General features: G+C 41.3%; 2 protein-coding genes across 3 annotated transcripts; one reads left to right on the top strand and one right to left on the bottom strand.

The window, feature by feature from the left end:
* Positions 1–3,773: 3,773 nt before the first annotated feature.
* Positions 3,774–17,894, bottom strand: st8sia1 (ST8 alpha-N-acetyl-neuraminide alpha-2,8-sialyltransferase 1). Its single transcript, XM_077544172.1, has 5 exons — positions 17,260–17,894; positions 13,996–14,140; positions 8,095–8,204; positions 7,580–7,672; positions 3,774–6,703 (listed from the first exon to the last, which is right to left on the bottom strand). The coding sequence occupies exons 1-5, from the start codon at positions 17,439–17,441 to the stop codon at positions 6,241–6,243; spliced, it is 993 nt and encodes a 330-aa protein (XP_077400298.1). The 5' UTR covers positions 17,442–17,894; the 3' UTR covers positions 3,774–6,240.
* Positions 17,513–21,964, top strand: tnni1d (troponin I, skeletal, slow d). 2 transcript variants are annotated; one of them, XM_077544174.1, is made up of 8 exons: positions 17,513–18,977; positions 19,096–19,269; positions 19,735–19,776; positions 20,885–20,926; positions 20,991–21,122; positions 21,183–21,272; positions 21,450–21,632; positions 21,702–21,964. In XM_077544174.1, exons 3-8 carry the CDS (start codon positions 19,735–19,737, stop codon positions 21,801–21,803), a joined length of 591 nt encoding a protein of 196 aa, XP_077400300.1. In that variant the 5' UTR covers positions 17,513–18,977; positions 19,096–19,269; the 3' UTR covers positions 21,804–21,964. The 2 variants fall into 2 exon arrangements, with proteins under 2 accessions (XP_077400300.1, XP_077400299.1); XM_077544173.1 differs by lacking the exons at positions 17,513–18,977; positions 19,096–19,269 and having other exon boundaries at positions 19,678–19,776.
* The last annotated feature ends 742 nt before the right edge of the window (positions 21,965–22,706 follow it).

Genomic DNA, 22,706 nt, shown 5'->3' on the forward strand with positions numbered 1-22,706 from the left:
ACTAATCCAGTCCATGCCGATTCTCCCTGTTCTTTCTCTGCTGTGTGTGACAGCTCCTCCAATTCTGTCTTGCAATAGGTGCAACAAAAGCAGACGGACGCTGTCCAGTATTGTTTTGGGATGACCCGTGTAGCTTATGGATATATATATATATATATATATATATATATATATATATATATATATCCATCCATCCATCCATCCATTTTCTTGGCCGTTTTTCTATATATATATATATATTTTTTTTTTTTTTTAAATGCCAGGATATAATAAAAAAATCATGGTGACTTGTTTGTGAGTGAGAGAATGTGCATCATCAGTCAGCGGGATGATTCTGATGCCAAATGTGCAAAGCAGATGACATATCCGCAGAGTTAACTCGGAATGGAATTCATTTTTACATTGTTTTGGCGTCTTAAGTGGGCACTACCTGCTTGTGTGCGTGCGTGTGTGTGTTTTGCAACCAACCCTATTGTGCTGTGACCCTGACTTGAGCGGGAAGTGTCTAATGAGGTCTATAAATATTTTTGACCTGGTGCTTGGCGCAAGCATGGCTGCAACATGCACGTGCGCACGCACACACTCACGGTGCTATCTATGTCGGGCCATCTCATTGACATAATGCATTTCCTAGTGCCTTCCCCTAACCCCAACCATCAATAATGATTGCCTACCCCCATTCCTTACCCTAACCTCAACCCAATTCAAACCTAAACCCTAAAACCAAGTTTTGACCCACAAAATGAGGTCTAAACTTGTGGGGCCCAGCAAAATAGCACAAGGACGGGTGGGCTCCACAACTCTGTGAAATCCCAGAATATTGGCCCCACCATGTAACAAAAACAAGACCACTGTGGCAAGTCACCAAGCTTCACTGTCAAGCTCAGCCCACACAAAATGACGGAAGCTTGATCTTTTCACAATTTAGTTTTGGAAAAACAAAATCTCTAGAACATGACATTGAAGGACCTATAGAGATGTCCAAGACGGCCCTAAAATCAAAATGGCAGACTTCCTGTAGCCTTTCGGATATAGCTTCTTAGAAACTTGTGGGACTACTCATGATTGATATTTGATCATCCCATCAAATTTCATGTTGATAAGTGAAACCACCTTTTCGGGCTGAATATAAAAAACAAACATTAAGACTCACATCTGCCACTGCCGAAATGACCACGGAAGCTTTAAATCAAGATGACGGACTCACTGTTTTCGCGCATGGCTTTTTGATATTTTTTTTGTGGGTCAACTCATGTCTACCAAATTACGTGTTGCTCAGTGAAACCAGCTTCAGCCGCTGAATTATTTTTTTTCTAATCCCGGGGCCAATACTTGGACATATTTTAAGGTCACGTGGCTCTAGTCTGGGGGCGTTAATAATCTAATTCCTAGTCTGTGCAACGCATGACTGTGCTCATGCGTCAATTAGTGCCCGGTTAGTGAGGTCAAATGTACCTTCCAAACCTTCCTTTTTGTGTTTACATGCAAGAATACTGGTCACCTTTGGAGCCAGATGAAATATCAACAGACTTCCCATGACTAGACAGTGTCAAAACAGATTTTGCCAGTCTGGAAGTGTTATATTTAGTTGGGGAGGACAGGAAGGAAAGTGGGAATCAAATTTCTCCCCCTCAATAACTGGGGGACTTATTGTTCCGGATGAAACTGCTGAAAGTTCCTCCCCCTGCCCCCATTTTCTGTCAGGGCTTGTGTCCCTTTTTGACTCATTCCTCCCAGCTGGTATAAACATAAATATAGTATGTTGATATTTTTAGCAAAGGATGTCGGAAACTACGATGAAGGTTGGTGCCTTTTAAATGAACCTGCACAGGTCATCTCCCCAGGCTAAGCTCCTTTTTTTGGAAAGCACCCAAGAGGCATTCCGGCGCCCCCTCCAGCCCTCTATTCATCCTCCTAATGTTGGCTGGCTGGTAAATTATGAATTTGTTGGAAAGGGGAGGAGGGGAAATAGCACAGTCACCCGGATACAAGCCTTCTCTGTCTTTCAGTCAAGTTAAAAAAAAATAAAAAAGAAACAAAAAGACTCTTGTTATCTCTCTTTTTTTATTTTGTTAAACATTGTTACATTTTACATTTAAGCCGTTGAGAAAATATAGTGATTCAATTTAGATGTGATAAGAAGGCAATATTAGATTATGACTATTGAAATGCAATGCACTAAAAACAAATGCCCCCCCCCCCCCATGCGCTAATCTTCCTATTGAGTCTTCTCCCCCCAATGTGAATGCTATATGAATATGAAGGGCATCCATAGAGTAGTAATTGGCCCAAGAGATGTAATCAGAGATGACGTTGGGGAAAACAGGCACATTTGAATGTCTCATGGGCCTCTTTACAAGGTTGCTACTTTTGTCAATGTGGAGCATTAGTGCTAGCATTGCTGCTGCTACCAAATCTGCCTTAGAACACTGTGGGGCCTTGAAGCTAGCCTGGCAAGCCACACCCACCATCTTTTGGTCTGGACAGGCATCCATTCAGCACCGGCCAAAAACAGGCCGGCCAATCAAATTCGTCTAATTGCATGACGTCGTCTTCGCTAACGCTGTTCGATTATCAAAACAGAGTGACTCATGACACCATGAATCTTCAAGTTTTGCCCGCAACGACATAAGTCATTCACTATTGTCTCTCTTCGGCTAGTAGCCATTGTTGGATTTTTACTCCGTCTCTGGAAAGAAAAAAAAAAAACTTTGAGTCGCTTTTCTGACGTCACGTACACTCTTCGCTCATTGGTTCATTCCACTGTCTGTTAACTCAGGTTTGCCCCATCTCAGAAATGCGACTGATAGGGCGGTTGACCAGACTCACTCTCCGGCAAAGCGACGATCGCAAAGCCGCGAGTGAGTCTGGATTTCCAGGCTATCTTGAAGCAGCACTTTGAAGAAAAGTGAACAATTCTTCATTCTTCTAGCTTTTTTTGGCACAACTAGTAAAATGTTTCTGTCAACGTATCACCTTGTGTATTTAAAACAACCACATAGCTTAGGTTTTCAGTCGGCTAGCTTAATGCTAATGCAAATAGGATCTCTGTTGCGGTGCTATAACCCCTCAAGCAACAGATTCAACACAAATAACAGTATTTAATCATATATTCTTGATCCTCTATAAACAACAAGTCATATGTGTGCTGCACTGATGATTCCAAGACATCTAAAATGAACATCCGTCTTTCTGCTTTATAATGCCCCAAGGTGACCGCTACAGCACCAGCAAGAAAGAGCAATACAGTTGCCGTCCTTAAGTTACTTCAGTTGGCGTTCAATACATTTGCATTTAACCTTTAACATCGTTTTTGAAATAGCCTATCATTAAGGTTAACAAAAAAAACTTTTAAGTGTCACTTTATTTAAATATTGGCCATTATGTTGGTATCCCACGCAGTTCTGAAGGATTTTTACAGGAAGGTTTCTCCAACGCTAAATGAAAACATGAAAAATAATTGCCAAACAATAATTCCCATTTGAATCCTATTTGACTACAAATCCTCCCACAGTCTTATCTGACAGCAGTGTTGCCATGCTTCATTGTGTTTACATTCGTTCACTTGCATGAGACATATGTGTGAGTGTGTGTATACATATACAGTTTATGCTGTATCTGTCTAAATGTATGTAAATATACATATTTTCTATCCAATTTGTGGGATTTGACAGCTACTGGGTTGAGAATCAAGACTCTTCTTCCCATTTGGACATGCCTGTATGCCAGAGAAGAGACAAGACGAGACAAGAAACAGCAGTCGCTGGCTGGGATCAGCTACAAAATGAAGCTTTAATCTAAATCCCAAGCGGTAAATCACGTCACATTTTCCTTCAAATCCCAACAGTTCCCTACCTCTCAGTATGAAATAGGATGAAATGAGCACATATTTTTTTTTAAAACAGTTTCATGAACCAAACAGCAAGTTACATAAGTGTCATGTCATTCACGAGCACGCACCTTTACACCATCACATTTTGTTCAATTGAATAAATTAAAAGATTATGTCATCAGGCCGACCAATGGCACCCAGAAATCGAATTATCCATTCACAACTAATATAAAAAAGGCACTCAACCTTCACCTTGACCAAGAAACAATAAAGAAGAATTGAATTGCAAAGGAGAGTATGGCACATTCTTGTACAAAACAAACAAGTCAGCAGTTTACACAAGCGCACTCTTCTATCCACAAGTTGCACTGCCACCTTTATTTGGCTCTTGTGCACGTGCACAAAATCACATGAGTGTTTACAAAAAAAAGGAAAAATAAAAGCGTATCAAATGAGTGTGCAATCTGTACACAATGATGGCTCCACTTAGCAGAAAGGAACTTTGTGCTTGTGGCAATAACATTTTTGTGTGTGTGGAAATGATGCTTCCTCATGGATCCTGAGCAACAATTTTCGCTTTTTTTTTCTTCTTTTTTTTTTTTTTTATCGGCTAATGGCCCCCAAAAAGCCAATTAATATGGCATCCAGGCATAAAGAAACAAAAATGCAGGAAGAAATCAATTCATTCATCTATTTTCTATATCGAGTTGGCAGGTGAGCTGCGGCCTATCCCAGCTGACTTTTGGACAGGACTGCTTGCCAGACGATCACATATACAAACGAGCACTCTCATTCACACCTATGGACAATTTGTGGAGTTTTCAATGGACATAACATGCATGTTTTTGGAATGTGGGAGAGAGAAACCCCACGCAAGCTCTGCAGAGAAGATTGGACTCGAACCCAGATCCTCAAAACTGTGAGGCAGACACGCTCACCACTCATAATCCACTATGGAATGCCGTTTGGGCATTTATTTGATTCCTTACTGGTGCGTTGAATGGTCAATGCTTGAGTATGTATTGTCCACACTAGTAAAACAATTCAGCACACTAGGAGAACGTTAGGTGCACTATAAGAACAAGTGACTAGTAAGGTAAAGTTGACAATTGCATTCTACTCATACTAAGACTGACATAATAAAATAATGCTAATGTCTAATACTAAATGTCATATTTGCGGAAGGAAGAAGTGGGAAAAATGTTATTGGGAAGACATTTGTTCTACTCGTAATATATAGTCACTAGCGCAAAAAATATATATATACAGTAGCGGAGGCTTGTAAAGGGGGGGGGGGGGGTCCCTTTATGATATAGTCGTTTTACTGTGCCCTAGTTGTTTTACTAGTTCACAGAATTGCTTACACTAGTGGAAAGAGATCACTTTAGTAAAATATTTGTTCTACTAGTGCGCAGAAATGTCAAACAACAGTGGAGGGGGGGGGGGGGGGGAGCGGTCCAAGATACAGTTTAGTGGTCCTACTATTGTACAAAAACATCGTAAACGTCATAGGAAGCAGAGGAAAAAATGTCACTCATATTTGGAAGGATGGAGTGAAAAAACATCACTAGAAAGATGTAGGCATAATACCACTGCGTAGAAATGTTACACAGTAGAGGAATAAAAAAGTGAAGGGGAAAAAAATAGATATGGTCCCTCTCTTAGTGCACCCAAGCTGTCCTATTGGTGCACTAGAATGTTATACATTAGTGGGAGAAATGTCACTAGTAATTTTTGTTCCAGTAGTATGCTGTCATTGTCTGTATTACGGCATGATTGTTTTTTTAGGCAGACGCTGATTACGATATTAGGCAGAAAAAAATCAGATAATCAATTAATCTGACATTTAATAAAAAAAAAAAAAAGACTAATATAACTTCCTTTTTATGGTCTCTTAACGCTTACATACCTTCTCCTTTAGTATTTTAACTTCACAGAGACAGAGCACCTTTTTTTTTTTACGGGAATGTTTGAATGTCATCATCTTAGTCTTATGTTGTAATGCATTAATGTGTTTGAAAAAAAAAATTAAGAGACCTGCTATCAGCTGATTAGATCAATTAATGGTTCGGGCCCTAGTCTGCGTTGTCTTACTAATGAAAACAAAGTGTATACTAGTACTGCACATGGGATAAACAATTCAACGCACGAGTAGAATATTGAATAAATGCTCAAACGTCTTTCCAAAGGCCGGCACGGAAAATCCTTCCACACATCCTCCTCATCCCGACAGACATCCGGGGAGTTCGCAATTTCCAAAGCTCCTCCTCCTCCTCGCCTCCCGCTGGACAACCGGGAGTTCGTTAGTGGCCGAGTGGGGCCCCCATAGGTCAAGAAGATCTAGTAACAAGACCCGGGTCCTCGCTGGTCCCAAGCAGGCAGCGTGAATATTTGACGCGGCCGGCCACTTAACCGCAGTGTCCCAGATGAACGCGCAGGGTCCCGCTCTTGTGCAGCTCCCACAGCTGCACAAACTCCTCCGGCATGGCGTGGAACCAGCGGCAGGGCTGCATGTCGTCGTAGTAGTGGTGGCTGATGGGCTGCTGGGCCAGGTCCGAGGCGAAGGGCCAGAAGCCATAGACGCTCACCTCGTCACACAGGCCCAGCGCCAGGCTGACCATGAAGAGGCCCGTGGAGAGGCGGCGGGCGTGCACGCTGCGCGCTTTCCAGAATTGGCCAACGCTGCGCAGGAAGGCGGGGTTGGCGAACAGCATGGTGAGCTCGGACGAGGAGTCGCTCAGCGCGTAGGAGGCGCGCAGCGACGGCTCGGTTCCCGGACGCATGGAGAACGCCGGCATGTAGACGAAGCTGGAGCCGTACGCTTTCAGGCTGTCCACGAAGGCCTTGCGTGACCACATCAGGTTCTGGAATCTGACGGGACACTTCATTAGGTACACCTGCCCAATCAACTCGATACTAATTCAGATTTTCATTTAAAGTCAACAAAACAATATTTAGCCATTTATTATTTATCTATTTAGCATTAAAACTACCTTGTTTGGTTATGTACACCATGTATATTATGGAGGGATATACGATAAGACTTTTTTCAGACTGATACCAGTATGAGTACTCAACTCATGCATAGTCACCAATACCAATAAATTAATGTCAATGTTTTTAATAATTTCTAAAAGTTTCAAGTGCCGATAAATTGTAGCAGTACTTGCCCATCCCTAATATTATGCTAAATAACCTTTTTTATATGTTAAAGCAGTCTGTGAAATATAGTCTCAAGATGAATTTAAAAATGAATATTAAAATAATTATTCAATAAAAATAAATTAAATACCTAACAATTACATAAAATGTAAGAGTGAAATGAAATAAATAATAAACAATGCAAGAGAAATACACTGTTTAATCGTGTTTAACCAATCCAAATACTGTAACTTGCAAAATTTGGCTAGCTTAATGCTAAGACACAATGCAAAACACCATGGATGAGCTAACAAAACTTGAATCAATGTTGTGGTCACCAAAACCGTTTAAGCACAATATAATTATGGTCACCGGTATATATTCTTTATCCTCTGCAAAAGGATTAATTTTACCGCAGTTTGCTGAATCACAATTGCGAAACTTTTCCGTTTGTGTTAAACTGCCCCCTGGTGGCCAAGGCATGCACAGTATACTAGAAGGGGCACAAATAATGATGCACAAACTGCCATTTTCCGAATAAAATATAAATTCTGTAATTTTTACTGTTGTTGTGAAGGAGGAAAATAGGATGTGATGTGCACTCACTTCTTCTCAATAATGCTGGGGTTGGCCGTCACCAGGTGCGTTTTGGTGCCCACATCTTCCACGTATTCCTTTAAGAGCGGCGGGAGGTTACACCTGCAACACACAAAATGAATACGAAAGTAAATACCTGTACAACAATCCTTTTCCTTGCGTTGCGTGATATCATTTGTATAATTGGCGTCTTAACGATTAGTATGGGTGAGTCACGAAAATATGTGCCGAGACGTTAAGTCAAACCTGCGTGACTTGTTGGGCCAGAACTTTTCTTGGCGTCAAGTGAAACTTGGGAGGTTCCCTTCTCTTCAAAATGACAAAGTCATGACTTACTCCCGTCAGCCATTCGATGCAAATCCACCGATATGTAGTCATACAGCTGCAAATTGTAATGAGATGCCACCATTGCTTTCATGTGGAAGTTTCAATGCTTTATGTGGCGATGCAAAGTAACCACAGCGACACTAGGTTCATTCAAAAAGGCACAGCGGCAAGTCAAAACGGATGGCGGCGAATGTTACCTCATGACAAAGTCGGCCTGGTCGATGTCGCGGCCGCACTGGCTGTGCCGGAGGATGCCGCCGTTGCCCACCACTGCGCACTTCTTGAGGGGGAGTGGCAGAGGGTTGCCCTGGAGGAGGGGAGAAAAACAAAAATGTGAAATATGTTTAAAAGACATTTTGCTTCAGATTTAAACTTTTGTGGCCCTAGCAAAAGTCAGCCTGTTATAATAATTTAGTATAAATTTGTACAAAAACGTAACTTTTTTGGACACACTCCTTTTAAATTGTTACAGTACATTAGGCAAACTTGCTGAGGTTTATTTTGGGGTTGGACATACATTATAGCAACTCATTAATACTTCAAAATGTTAATGTTTCTTTTCTGTTATAAGCATTTTATTTGAGGTGTGTTATGCTTATTTTAGTTCACATTAAACACGTACTTTTCTGTATTTGTCTTGTATGGAATTCTGCAAGGTTCAATGCTAAAATAAAGAAACCAGGAATGAAGTAATGAACTTCAAGTCATCATCTCACTGCCTCCTGTAGACAGTAAATCCCTCCGGAAACATGTCTGGCTTCTAATAACACTCACAAATGCACACTCCTTCCTCATCTGGTTTTACTCACAAAAAAAGGAAGACGTTATTAAAATGGAGGAGATGGAGGATTTTCTGGTGCTTGAGAATTACCAGATATGAAAATGCGACCATTTTACTTGTGTTTTGCTTTTGAAGACTTATTTAATTTGCATTGAACCTATCTTAGCGTCTGTACAAGTAAGAGGACAGCACTCAATTGTCCTCCTAATCTAAGCATGCACAGACACATACACACACACTTTCTTCTTGTAGTGCATGATGGAATGTGTGTTCATTTTTTCGTAATGTTGATGATGCAACATCCTCATAAAACCCTTGTGTTAGCTATGTATGCTTTTCAAACTGATTATTTTAAAAGGGACCATTTTTACTGTTTTTAACAGGGGTTTTTCCTGTGTACAAAATTCAGAGGCGGCCGCCTCCACCTAATTTGCTCGCCACTTACAGCCTGAGCCTCTGATATCACACTCTGGCTGTGCTGATTAAGCTCGGCAGGAACGCAGTTTAACTGCAGTTGCAGTGTTGCACCATTACGGAGGCGCTATATCAACAGCAGTGCGGAGAGACCTGAAGCAACAACTGACGAAAAAACAGCTCTCCCCCACCCACCCTTTTTTTTTTAAACTTTAATGTGCTGAAGAAGAAACAGATCATGGCGCAACCGTTGTGCACCCCCATATTGTAGTCATATAATTTCTAGTCCCTGATTGTAAAATGGCTGCAGGAGAGCGGCTGATAATGGTAACGGTCACTGCCGCGAGTACCGATTCCTTAAAATAAGACTGGTATTGGCACCAATGCATGGTATCAGTAGTCACCCATCATACTGTAGTCAGAGTGATACCACCTCTGCCTCAATTTGAGCCAGGAAAAAAAAACTAATATAATATTTAAAAACAGACTTCCGCCAAGGCAAAACAAAACAAAACAATGCTAGGCCCCTCAACTACCGTATCTTAGCATCTTAACTTAAGACAAACAAATCAGGAAGCTAAAACTGTTCTATAGCTTTTTGGTTTTAAAATGAGCAGAATAAACGGTTAATAATGTTGCACTCTGATCCTGTAGGGGGCAGTAATACCTTTTACAGATACACCGCCACTTGAATGAAGGTTATTTTTCATTTATTTATATTTAAGCACTAAAGGTACCGCTATGCCCCTGAATACCCACCTTTCAGCGAGTGCTTCCACATTTTCGGCAAGCGCTTTATGACATGAAGCGTCCTTGAAGAAATACGGCCAGATACTTTAATGGAAAAAAAAAGAAAAGTCTTGATTTTTGGGCCTTGCCTTCACTGCTGAAAAAAATCTTAGCGGAAACGCTGTACACGGAATGAGAAGGACCCTTTGTATACTGACGCAGAACGACGGACGTAAACTTGCTTCTGTCTGTGCTCAACCCATGCATTTTTTCGAGGCTTGGCGTCATAAATCACGCCGAAAATGTGGTCATCCCGTCAATTAGGTCACACCCATTGAGGCACACAAGCAACACACAAATACAACAATATGTGCAGTAATTACAATGCATTGTGCTATTTTGGGCATTTGAATAATTGACCAATCAAAGGCTTAATATGTAATGTAATGTTAATGGTTGAACAAATATGCCCTTTTTGGGGTCTCCTGAAAAGTGACTGTTGGAGGTTTTGGTCCCACACCAGTGAGATAAATGACATTCTGTAGTCATATGCTTTGTGCTTGGCAGAGGTAAACAGCAACTGTGCAATCCAGTTACCGGACTGTACATTTAATGTGTGTCCACCAACTAGTCTACAGTGCTTTCCTGGGCTAATGCCCAAATCGAATAAGGGCGCTTAGAGTGAAAGCTCGTCTGTGCTGCGAGCATTAAATCGCAGCTCTTGGTCGGAAAAAAGCGACAGTGTGAGTGTGCATCTAACGTAGCAAAAACAGCCCTGTAAATGAGGTGCTAAAAATAGACGCACCTCGGAGAGTCACGCGGTAAAGCAGAAAAATGCGCAAAGGGGAACCGAGAGTTATGCAAATAAGGAATTCACTGCTCTGGGAAATGTGACATCCCTCATAGTGCTTGCTACAGTGACTCATGTTTTTCGAATGATTTTTATGTGGATAAAAGCTAGAATTCCTTGTAATTGACACTTCAAATCAATAGGGGGCAGTGTGGTTTATTTCCGCAAGAACTTCTGAAAATGTAACAAATGAACTGACATTTTGAGGGTGTTATTTTCAATTGCATTTAGAAACAAGAAAAAAGTACATGCTAAAATGCTTGGAGACTATGACAAAATATTGTCTTTTTTTGTAGCTACAGTAAATAAACATTTTTCAAGTAAAGAGTTGTGGAATTTGTTGCAATACTTGTGGACAACTTTTGGAAACTGTGCAGTTTAAATGTAAAAAAATTGCAACCTTAATCATTTAACCTTCATTTATATCTTTATTTGGTGCTTAAGTTAGCATGATAACACCATGATGCAAAATGCTGTGAATTCTACTAGCCACATACTTTTTTTTTTAACAGGTTTTGTATAGTAAGTACAAGTATCTATGATTTTTTTTTAATTATGAGAGCAAGTCAACAATTAAAACGTCAGGGAATTATTTTCTGCAATTTGAGAATGTTAGGGGAATATTATGCTATTTGCTTACTACTAAATATGCTTTTTTGTCACAAAACACAGTGCATCTGCTTCAATTCTGACATTTTCTTAGACTATAGCCCAGACATGGGCAAACCCCGGCCCGCGGGCCAAATCCGGCCCGTTATGCGTTTCAATCCGGCCCGCCGAACTTATCCAATAAGGCTAGAAAAAATATATATATTTTTTTTTTGTTCAGCTCAGTGGCCAAGTGGTTAGAGTGTCCACCCTGAGACTGGGAGGTTGTGGGTTCAATTACCGGCCGGGTCATACCAAAGACCAGAGGTGGGCAATCTCGGTCCTCGAGGGCCGGAGTCCTGCAGGTTTTGGAAGTTTCTCGCTTCCAACACAAGCTGATTCCAATCAACAGGATCGTTATCAGGCTTATGCAGAGCTTCCTGATGAGCTGATCATATATCAGCTGTGTTGGAGAAGGGCAACATGCAAAACCTGCAGGACTTCGGCCCTCGATGCCCACCTCTGCGGCAAAGACTATAAAAATGGGACCGATTGCCACTCTGCTTGACACTCAGCATTAAGGGTTGGAATTGGGAGGTTAGATCACCACATGATTCCCGAGCACGGCGCTGTTGCTGCGCACCGCTCCCTCAGGGGATGTGTCAAATGCGGAGAACAAATTTCGCCCCACTTAGATGGGTGTGACAATAAGTGGATCTTATCTTATCTTATTGGATTTGGATTTGGACATTTACAGCAGGAGATGGCACGGTTTTGTGTTGAACACAGCAATAATGTCCTGATAGATAGAGAATCGGTCAATTATTTTTTGAAAGAAAGCAGGGACAAAGAGTTCAGTCTATCAGTCAACATTGTGGCACTGTTGCGTGTTTTGATCCTTTTGACAGCTGAAGATAGTCTTTCTACATGTTGTCATGGGTGAGGTGAGGAGCGCGCATGCAGGAGACTGTTGATATTGGTGAATACATCCCCGGGGCGTGCGTCGAGCACTTCTATGAGCGTTTCCTCGTTGGCTTTTGGCTTCTTTTTGAGCTGCTGCACAAACACCGTGTGCTATGCGTCCCCCACGGAGATGGAAAAGTGGTCAGAGATGGATTGGATGTACGCGCTTTGTCCTCAGCGCGTGATAGGCAGCAGCGGCTATCATGCAGCCGCATGTGTCACACGCACTGTGGGCCCGGGTTAAAAATGGGTGGGCCAATGGAAAAAAATTCTTTAACTTTACGCCTTGAATTGAAATCTATTAATAATAGATGCAGTCACTAGGTTTGACAGATCACAGTGTATGTGCTATTATAATCTATTTACATTTCTCCTCCCACTTTGCCAAACAGTGTGTAAATGCCGCATCTTGCATATTCATTGAGGCAAACGAACTACCTGGATTAGGGCTATTTTATAATAATCATAATAATAATAATAATACATTTCATTTAAAAACAGCACCTTTCAGAACACCCAAGGTCACTTTACAAAGCATAAAAACACAGCAAAAGTTGAGCTAAAACAATAAAAATGAAGCTATTGAAAAAGCTGTTTTAAATATGTGGATTTTGCACATTTGAAAAACGCAGTCCTAAGTGCACACTATAAGTAAATTGGGTTGTACATTTATCTGTGTGTTTTTACTGTGCTATGAGGTCCAAATGCTCCTGGTCCGGCTCATCTGTCAAAATTTCAAACCCATTGTGGCCCGCAAGTCAAAAAGTTTGCCCAACCCTGCTATAGCCTCATTCTAAAATTTATTAAATTCATCTTTCCCCCCTTGAAATTCTACATACAGCACCCCACGATGCCAACATGAAAAATTTATTAAAATTAAAAATGTAAAATAAAAAGATGTAGATAAGTTTTCATAGCCTTTGCCATGGAAAAGGTGAAGTGCAGCAAAAATTTATGAGAAAAAATGCGTGTTTCAAATTAAAATACTGCTACTTTTTTGTACAGTATCCTACTAAAACCCTTCAAAAAATCCCAACGTTACCACTCGAAGGTTTAGCAAGGCCACTCTGCTTCTATTATTCCTACTTCTATTCACCTCCCCCTTCATGAATGAGCATGCACTGATCACGCCTGCAAATTAGGGTCAGATATTCATCTCACCCCACCACACCACCACAACCCCCGCACCACCTCACTTCCCAACAAGCAGGATATTAACACGGCGTTCCGAGGCCTCCAAGGCGATCAACTACATTTTATTAAAGTGTATTAGACGCACACAATTTAATATGTTGTTATTAACAAATATAATATTTACGGCAAAATGAATGGTTCCTCGAATCAATGCATATCAACAGAGTATTTCACGATTTTTTTAAATCACGCGCTGAAACTCTTGAATCATATTATTTGTGCTTGCACTCATACTCAAAAATGCTTTAAGCGTGATTTTGTCTCATGGCCTTATCACTTTAAAGTGAGTCCAAAACACCTCCAAGACAACGGAGCTTGATTTGTTTGGGGAAAAACAAACAGTGGGCCCTTTTCCCCTGCTGTTTAGTATATGCAAAGACCATAAAACAGAGGCGGCTAAGTGGCTTGTGTGTATATTTCTGTAAATGAAAGTGGAAGATCTTTAAATGCACATCTCATAGATCAACTGCAATCAGCCTCCTACTTGTGCAACATCATCCATATCATAAACCCACAGCGGCGTCATGTTGCGCTGAGTGCAGGAAAAACCAAAACAGTTCCCGCCTCTTCTTTGCTCACCTGCACAAACAGCGAGTGGGTCTCGTTGTTGACCGTGTGCGAGTGGTAGAACTCGCCGTCGTACCACAGCACCTTGCCTACCGGCGAGTTTTCCTTGGTCAGCGCGAACTGATGCTGCGGGTCGCAGCAGTCGCTCAGCAGCTTCCTGGGAGGGACAAACCAAAATGGGCCCCACTTAAATATAAAAACAAACAATAGCACATGACATTTTGGTGGAAATCCAATTTTAGTACCATTTTGATATGATTTTTGTCTAAATGGTATTGATTTCAATCATATCATCACTGCTATGTAAAAAAAACACTTATGTCCGTTTTTTTTATTTCTTATTTAATTATGTTTACATTTTTGGGATGTCTGCACTCAGTTTCAAAAAAAAAATTAAGAAAAAAAAGGTTAATGTAAGTATTTTTCACACAATATGTAAGCCTAGCCTAGGCTGTGATCAAAGAGATTTGGTAAGATTTTGTACAACAATACTCTTTTGGGGGTTAATTGAGTAACCTTACGATCCAAAAAGAAAAACAAGCAAACAATGTCATTTGTGAGGGGGTGCAGGCACATGCGCACATGCCCAGATAGACCACTAGATGGCATCGGGCCCTTCTGCCCCGGATGAGAAAAGGGCCTGCAGCCTGATTTTTTTTTCATTCATCAATACTTGATTTAAAAAACAACAACAACCAAAAGCGTGTAGTCATCAATTCCCCCCAAAAGTTTTTTTTATGTAGATGGGTATTTATTTGAATGCAATGTGCACAGACCTTCGCCATTTGAACAGGGGTGTGTAGACTTTTGCACTCACCTCCTTTGTAATTAGGTCAACAGAAATGAATACCCAAGTTAAATATATCTACTACTGCTTTTTATAAATTTTGTGAATCATTTTGCCAATGGGCGTCTATTTTTAGGGCTTCAGTAGGCGCTTTTTTTTTTATGTAAATTTTTTGGCCTTGGTGAAAATTGACAATCAAGTTAAGCATGTTTGCATAAGAATTTGTACAAAATTTAATTAAATGCACTGCAACTGGTGCACTGGATGTATATGGGAATTAAAAATGTTTTCATTTGCAATAGCCAAGTTAAGTCATCTTTTTTTATATAGCGCTTTCAAACTGCCTTAGCTGTCACAAAGCGCTTTACAGGCATGCAACATAACATAAAAAATAAGCAACAAAGCTGCTGGTGCAGGGAAGGCTTGCGGAGCTGTCCTGAAAGTTTCAAGCAGGTCTAGTGAGCCTAATGACTATTTTTGGCCCCTAGAGGGCAGCGATGACTCTCTTTTGACAAGATCGGGTGGGCGTCAGCAGAAGACGTGAGGCGGGGCTAGAGTGTTGAGGGGACAATGGCTGAAGAAGCCATAATGGCGGTTGCAAGCAGCTCACGCTAGAGCCGTTTTTTTCAAAGACGAAAAGCATCGACCAACGATAAAGAGCACATTGATGATGACGATGATCATCATCGATGATGATGATGATGGTGACTCCGTGGTTGGAAGCATTGACGCGGCAGTAGAATACGTTAGGCGGAGCTAGATGGAGGAGGAAACGGACAATGTTGCAAGCAGCTCACAGTTGGGAATTTTCAACGCTAAAGAGCACATTGATGACGACGATGATCATCATTGATGATGATGATGGTGACGCCGAAGTTGAAAGCGTTGACGCGGCGGCTATGACGACGTCATAAAGGTTCACGGGCTAGCGATGCTGACACCGGAAAACACGGAGCACAAGCAAGCACGCTCAGGCGGACGTTCAATCGGTCGACGAAGAGTGCCCCGAGTCCAATGCATATTCATCGGAGGAGTGGGTACAGTCTGCTACTTGCTATTCCCCGGAAAAAAAGGCCGTCAAGAAAGTGTAACGTCTGCACGCGAAACGGGCAATGAAAGTGAAAGTAATCTGTTGTGCGAATCCTGCTCCCTCTCCTTGCACGCAGGAGAGCGTTACAAAAAGAAAAACTGTATTTGAAACATCCACATAATTGTAAGTAGTACCACAGTTGCATACATTTGTAAATAGTTTGCGAAATTGTTTTGTCAAATTGTTACACTGTTGAATGGAACGTATTTTGCAAATTAAAAACACTTTTTCATTGTTGGTGAAAGCGTTTTACAGAAGTAAAGCACTATTTAGGTGTTTGTGGCATCATTCATGGACAAAAAGAAGTGTAGAATTCACTAGAGTGCATGAAATAACATTGTTTCACAAAAAGCTCTTTTTCTCCGCTTTTTGTTTCAAAACAGAGAATTTCGGTGAAAGTAACCATTTTCTATTGTTGATTACTGAAGAACGGAATAAGGTAGAAACAAACTTTTTTTTCTGATGAACGATGAGAGTCCAATCTTTCATTTGGTAGTACGTGTGTTTCCATAGTCAAAATGCTTAAATCGGCTGGCACTGGCGACATCCCGTTTCTGAAAATGTCTGGCAGTCAAAGAGTTAAGTTAAGCTTCTTATGCTGAGACTTTTGTAGGATTTAAAAAAAAAAAAACACACACTGATCTTCACTGTTATTGGTATAGACTGGATGTAATTTTGAACTAACTGGAGGTTTTGTTACACAAATTAAGATTTTCTGCACTCAAGTTAGGCCTCCTGTCATGAAAATTTAGAGGATTTTACACAGAAAAAAGTAATGAACTGTGGCTTGTGGACTGAATGTAATTTGGGGGCCAATTGAAGTTTTTTTTTCTTTATTGCAAATTGAGATAGACTGCACTCGAGTTAAGCCTCTTATAGGAATTTAGTAGGATTTTGCACATACACACACAAAAAAGTAATGCACTGTAATTAGTGAACTGGGCACATTTTGTGGGGTAATTGATTTTTTAAAATGCAAATTTAGCTTATCTGCCCTCAAACTACACCTTTCATCAGGCAAATGTTGTTGGATTTTATACAAAAAAACGTTAACGCACTGTAAATAGTCAAAATCGTGTATGTTTTGTGGTTTTAACTGGACAAATAACCTAACTTGGCATTTTTTTCTGCACTTTTACTCTAATTAGCATAATTTCCTTCTATTTTCTTGACCACACTCAAAACACTTGCCATGCTAGGCATCTTCTATTTGCACAGGATTGCATAGGTGTGTGTGTGTGTGTGTGTGTGCGTGTGTCAGTCTCTTTGTTGTGAACATACAGTAATCGCCTTTGTTTTCTGATCATTATCTGGCGATATGTGATGAGATTTATTGACACAATGGGAGTTAATGAACCACATTGTTTAAGACAGAGGGATCGTGTGCGTCTGCGCGTACCTGTAAAGGTCGATCCCAGTCTGGTTCCTCTTCCACGCGTGGCCCTGCTGCCTCAGCACCTCTTCCACGATGTCCTTGTCCCCGGGCATCCGGTACACGGGGAATACGTAGAACCAGCACAGTACCAGCACGCACACAGCGGCCCACGCCGAAAGCTTGGCCCGGTAGCACCGCATCAACATCCTCCCGACCTCCCGCTTCGGCCGTCTCCCACACCGACTGTCAGACTAGAAGAGCGGAGCGCTGGAGCGGAGCCTCCACCTCATGCCGCATTCACGCGGGGCGGAGTGTGATCGTCAGGAGCGGCCGGGTCGGACCGGGTCGGGCGCTACGCCGCGTGCCTTGCCGGACCGGTTTTGATCGTTGGCCGTTCAGCCCAAATGGTGGAGCGCGTCGTTCTAGAACCAAATGCGGGCTCCGCCTTCACCATCGTCGCATTTGAGCCCGTCCGCCGTCGCCGGGTGTCTCGCCGGATCCTCGCCCGCAAAGGAGGCGCTCCTTCCCGGCGTGGCGTCCTCGCTCGTCTCGTGGCCTCTCCTAGGGCCTCCGCGAGGGGACTGGACGGAACCTCCCCCCGAGTGTGCACCCCCTTTTTTTGTCCTCACCCCCTCCTCGGGAACAAAGCGGTTTTCCTTCAAAAAGAGGGGTGTCAAACCCACCATACACAGTGAGGAGCAGAACGGAAATGCAACCTTCAGATTAAAAAATATATATATATATATTCGATTACTTCGCTCTAATTAGCTAGCCATTAGAGCGAGCACTGGCTTCTTCCACCATGCTAGCGTAGCTAGAGTAGGGTAGGCCTACTAGTCCGCAACACTTAGGGAATCGGTGAGGTATATTTGTGCAAAAGACAAGTTTTTATTCATAGTTTTGACGTGTTAATTGAGATTTCTGTCATCAGCAGAATCTTATGCTTGGTTTAAGCAAGCCTGTTTGTCACATATTTATGTATTTGCATTTGGTAAATGGATTACAGATAGCACATATGGTACTCAGAAGTATTTATACAAAAAGTATTTATTTTAGTCAAATTTCTCATGGTTAATTGAGGAATTCAATTATGTTTTAAAAACATTGTGGAGGTGTTTACACAATCGCCATGCTTGTTTATATTTTTACCAGTAGTAGCACCATTTAGAAACAGTTGTTAACTAGTGTAATTTTGCCTACTACTAACATGTAGTCATCCTACTAGTATGCCAACGTTATTGTACTAGGCGAACTGTAATGTTTTATTGTGAATTATATGCTTTAATTTCCGGTTTTGTCATTGCGAGTTTCACTGAGGCAATGGCATGTTTTAAATGAGATGCTATGCCGCCACCTGCTGGCCGGTTTGAGCAGTAACACTTCAGCACAGTTATAGAGCTTTCTGGACGAACACTTTCGATACCATTTAATTAGAGTTTTTTTTTATTTGCCACGTTTTCAGTCCATTCAAAAACAATCATAATCTATTCAATGGTGTGTCCTATTTGAGTGATTTTTATGTTTTTTTCAAGCCAAATTGTGGCCAGTTTTGGTCATGAAAACAAGCGTAGTATAAAAACAATTGCAGACAATGACGAGAAAGTTGTGACATCATCTGCTCTTTTTGTGTATTGTGTGTGCGTCCGGAGTTGGGTTGCATCAGGAATAGCGCCTACACCTGCTGAGGATCACTGAAGAGCAACGACAGAACACCCAAGATGGATGGACAGATCATCTTTTGCGTATTTATTTATCACCCACTCTTTATTTTACCCTCATTTTGCATCGACACAAGCCAAAAATGTGTCAGCAATGTGTACTGTTCTCATCCGAACTTCTTTGACTTTTTCTCTCCTGTAGTGACAGTGTCAGCTAAGGCAGGTCATATGTCAGGCCTGGGCCCGTGCCAGCACATTCTTGCTGGACCAGACGTTTTATCTCGTCGTCCGCTGGCTGATATAAAGGCACCCGTTGTCCGAGGGCGTGCATTGTTGTGGCCCATTCGACTCCGAGAGCACTCCACAGGCACTCAAGGTAGGGTCATGACTCAATTGTTTGACATTTTTTGGAATGATGTGTGACTGATGCTGTATTTCTTCAATGTTCAAGCTTTTGAAACTAAAGCCACACAAAAAAAAAAACGGAAGGAGGAGGTCTATCTCAGCTTTTGTTTATGAAACATGCTAAAACAAAATTCTATATGCTTTAGGTCAACATATAGTTTGGTCAAACATATTCAATATTTATATTAATATACTTATAGTCCAGGGTTGGGGAATCCAGGTCAAGAAAATAAAAACCCTGCCACAGATTGTCACAGGTTCTTCTACTCGACTGGCAGGTAAACAAGCTTGTCTCCACTTGTTGAGTAGAAGCACCTGTGGCTAAAGCCAAACTTTTTCAGGGTTTTTACTTTCTGGACCTGGAATCCCCAAGCCTGTTCAAGTCAAACTAATCATGGTGGCTTCATCGTCCTCGCCCTTCCGTTGTTTGTTGCAGATGCAGAGCAGAACGACAGCGATGAACGCCAAGTGGGATAAGGTGAGTATTCACACACCGCTAATCCTCCATGTCGGCAAAAGGGGACACGGCGTCCTTGTTGCGAGCGGACGCCAAATAACCGGCTCCAGTTTATCTGCCTCTCCCTAACTACCCCCTCACTGTTATCAGCATCCACATAAGCATTCACCCTGGCTATTAATACAACTTTTATCTTTTGAGTGCATGCCTGTCGACTCGCAGTACAGCATGCATGTGTGGTTTGGCCATATATGACATGCACTGCTGTTGGAAGTGGTAGTTAGTAACAAGAGCATGTAAAAGTGTCAAGTGTCGTTTGGTCTATTTCGTCAGTGAAAATTAGGAATTGTACTTAAGGATTTTTTTCCCCGTATGTTTACGTCAGAAGTAGATTTTGAAGTCTATGGGTGTGACCATTAAGCTTTCACAGAGACAATTTTTGACACAGAAATAACTAAAAACCTCTGTATTAATTTGATTTATTGTAACTATCGTGACTTTCTTTCACGCAGAATTATGTATATTTCTTCATTTTAGGGAGGTGCAAAAATAATCTATAGGTACAAAACAGGTACCACTTTTTACCCCCATGGACGGGTCCAGCTGGAATCCTAGTTTTTATTAACATTTGTTTTGTTTTTGTATTTTAGACATTACGAAGTTTAAGTGTACCATATTTTATTATTTTATTTATTTATTATTATTATTTATTTATTTATTTATTATTTATTATTGTTTATTTTTTATGGTTGTTTTTTTAATGTGTATATTTTTCCTAGTCAAAAGAATAGTTAGAATTTCTGAAATATGTTCACTTATTGTTAATAATTATTAATTTAGTTAATTAATATTTCAAAAAAATATTTTAATTAGTAAAATACAAATATAATATTTGGGTATATATTAGTAATATTTTTAAGTTAATTTTAAATAATTGTGTTTACTGAATTTATTTTACGTATTTTTAAATTTATCTTGTTTTTAGATATTTTTAATTTAGTGAATGCATTATACTGGTTATTTCTTATACATTGAAGCATAGTTTTGTTATATCATCTTTGACCATACTGCCATTTCTGGAGTTAAAAATTGTTGGGAAAAAAAATACTTTTTTTTTCTTTTTCTTTAGCCGAAGTCAAAGATCACGGCTTCCCGCAAGCTCTCCTTAAAGGTGAGTCCTTTGCCATGCGACTGCGTTAAGACCTTTCGATTGACATGCCCTTCCATCCAATCAGATGCTCCTCTTGACGAGAGCCTGCGAAGATCTGGAGAATGAGAGGCAGGAGCGGGAGGAGGAGAAAGTGCGCTACCTGGAGGAGAAGCTGCCTCCTCTGCAGCTGTCTGGGTTGTCTCTGGACGAGCTGCAGGTATGTCAGGCAGCAATAAAAGACCCAAAGAAACATCCTGAAATATTCCCGCCTCCTCAGAACCTGTGCAAACAGCTGCATTCAAAGATCGACGTGGTGGACGAGGAGAGATACGACTGTGAATACAAAGTCAAGAAGCACAACATCGATGTGAGTTTCTCAGTATCTTGCTACATTAAATCTGGTGTCTCATTCCCTAATAATTATATGGACAATTTGATTTAGTGGGTCCAGTAGTTCCCTAAAATATTCGCTAAAAATGATTTGAGATTGCACCATGGCATTGTGATTTCTATGTCTGTAAGTAGTAAATTTCCTATTGTATAGATACGTGAGCTGAAACTGAAGGTGCAGGACCTGGGGGGGAAGTTCAAAAAGCCTGCCCTGAGGAAGGTGAGAGTGTCCGCCGATGAGATGATGAGAGCCCTCCTGGGCTCCAAGCACAAAGGCTCCATGGATCTCCGCGCCAACCTCAAGTCGGTCAAGAAGGAGGACGTCAAACAGGACAAGGTACGACCAAAAAGCACCCCCACGATCCCGTGCGGCCTCACATTGTGGATCTCCCTCTGCCTTGCCCAGGTGCTCACGAGCGAGGTAGGCGACTGGCGTAAGAACGTGGAGGCTATGTCGGGCATGGAGGGCCGCAAAAAGATGTTCGATACTGGCGGCGCCGCACAGTGATTCCAAAGACGGGGTCCTAAAAGGCAAAATGTAGGAATTAGCCTTCATGTTTGATAGACACTTTTCAAATCATTTCAACTTGACATACTGTAGGATCCCTTTTGTATTTCCGTTTGGCCAGTAAAAGAGGAAATAAATCAATAGTTTTTCCTCTTTTGAAATGGAGTTGATCTTTTTTTATGTGCGACCTTCTAAGCGAATGACACATTTACATTTAAAAGCATTTTTTTTGTCTTTAAATCAAAATACACCTGCAGGCTGTACTACCCAGTGCGGTACAATGACAAGCAGGGACAGAACGAAGAGATTAACCTTGCAAGCTGAATTCTCGCGATATTTGTGAGTTCACAAAGAATACATATGGAGAATACACCTTGTACCGCTCTCACCTTTTTTTAGGTCGGACCAATCAGGCGTTGTTTAGGGCGGGACGAAACCAATAAGCGCATATGGCGGGGGTGAAATAAACAGACCTAACAGATGTATGGACGCTGTAATTAATTCTGTTCTCGCAAAATTACTCACTGTTTCCTTGCTGAATTTGAATAGCTAGAGGCGCCTTTTGCATTTTTATCTGGTAAAGATGTTCATGCTTCTGCCCCCCGAGACGAGACGGAAAACGACATTTGCATCTGTTACCTTGATTGGTCAAAACAAACATGCAAAGATGCCGCATCGTCCAATCGGCTCGTAGTATTGTGCAGCAGGTCCCTCCTTTCCCGAACAAATCTGCCGAGTGAAGTTCCAAATTCATCATGTGAAGAACTCCCTTGAGTGAATCACAATGATCAATCTGGCTTGTGAGGTTATGGAGAGGTGGCCAGTGGCAGCATGTACAGTAGGCTATTATTAGTAGGGCATTACAAGTTGTTTTTTTTTATTGCTTTTTTTGTATTTTTATTC

Source organism: Vanacampus margaritifer, chromosome 15, assembly GCF_051991255.1.
Source record: "Vanacampus margaritifer isolate UIUO_Vmar chromosome 15, RoL_Vmar_1.0, whole genome shotgun sequence".
Taxonomy (NCBI): Eukaryota; Metazoa; Chordata; class Actinopteri; order Syngnathiformes; family Syngnathidae; genus Vanacampus; species Vanacampus margaritifer.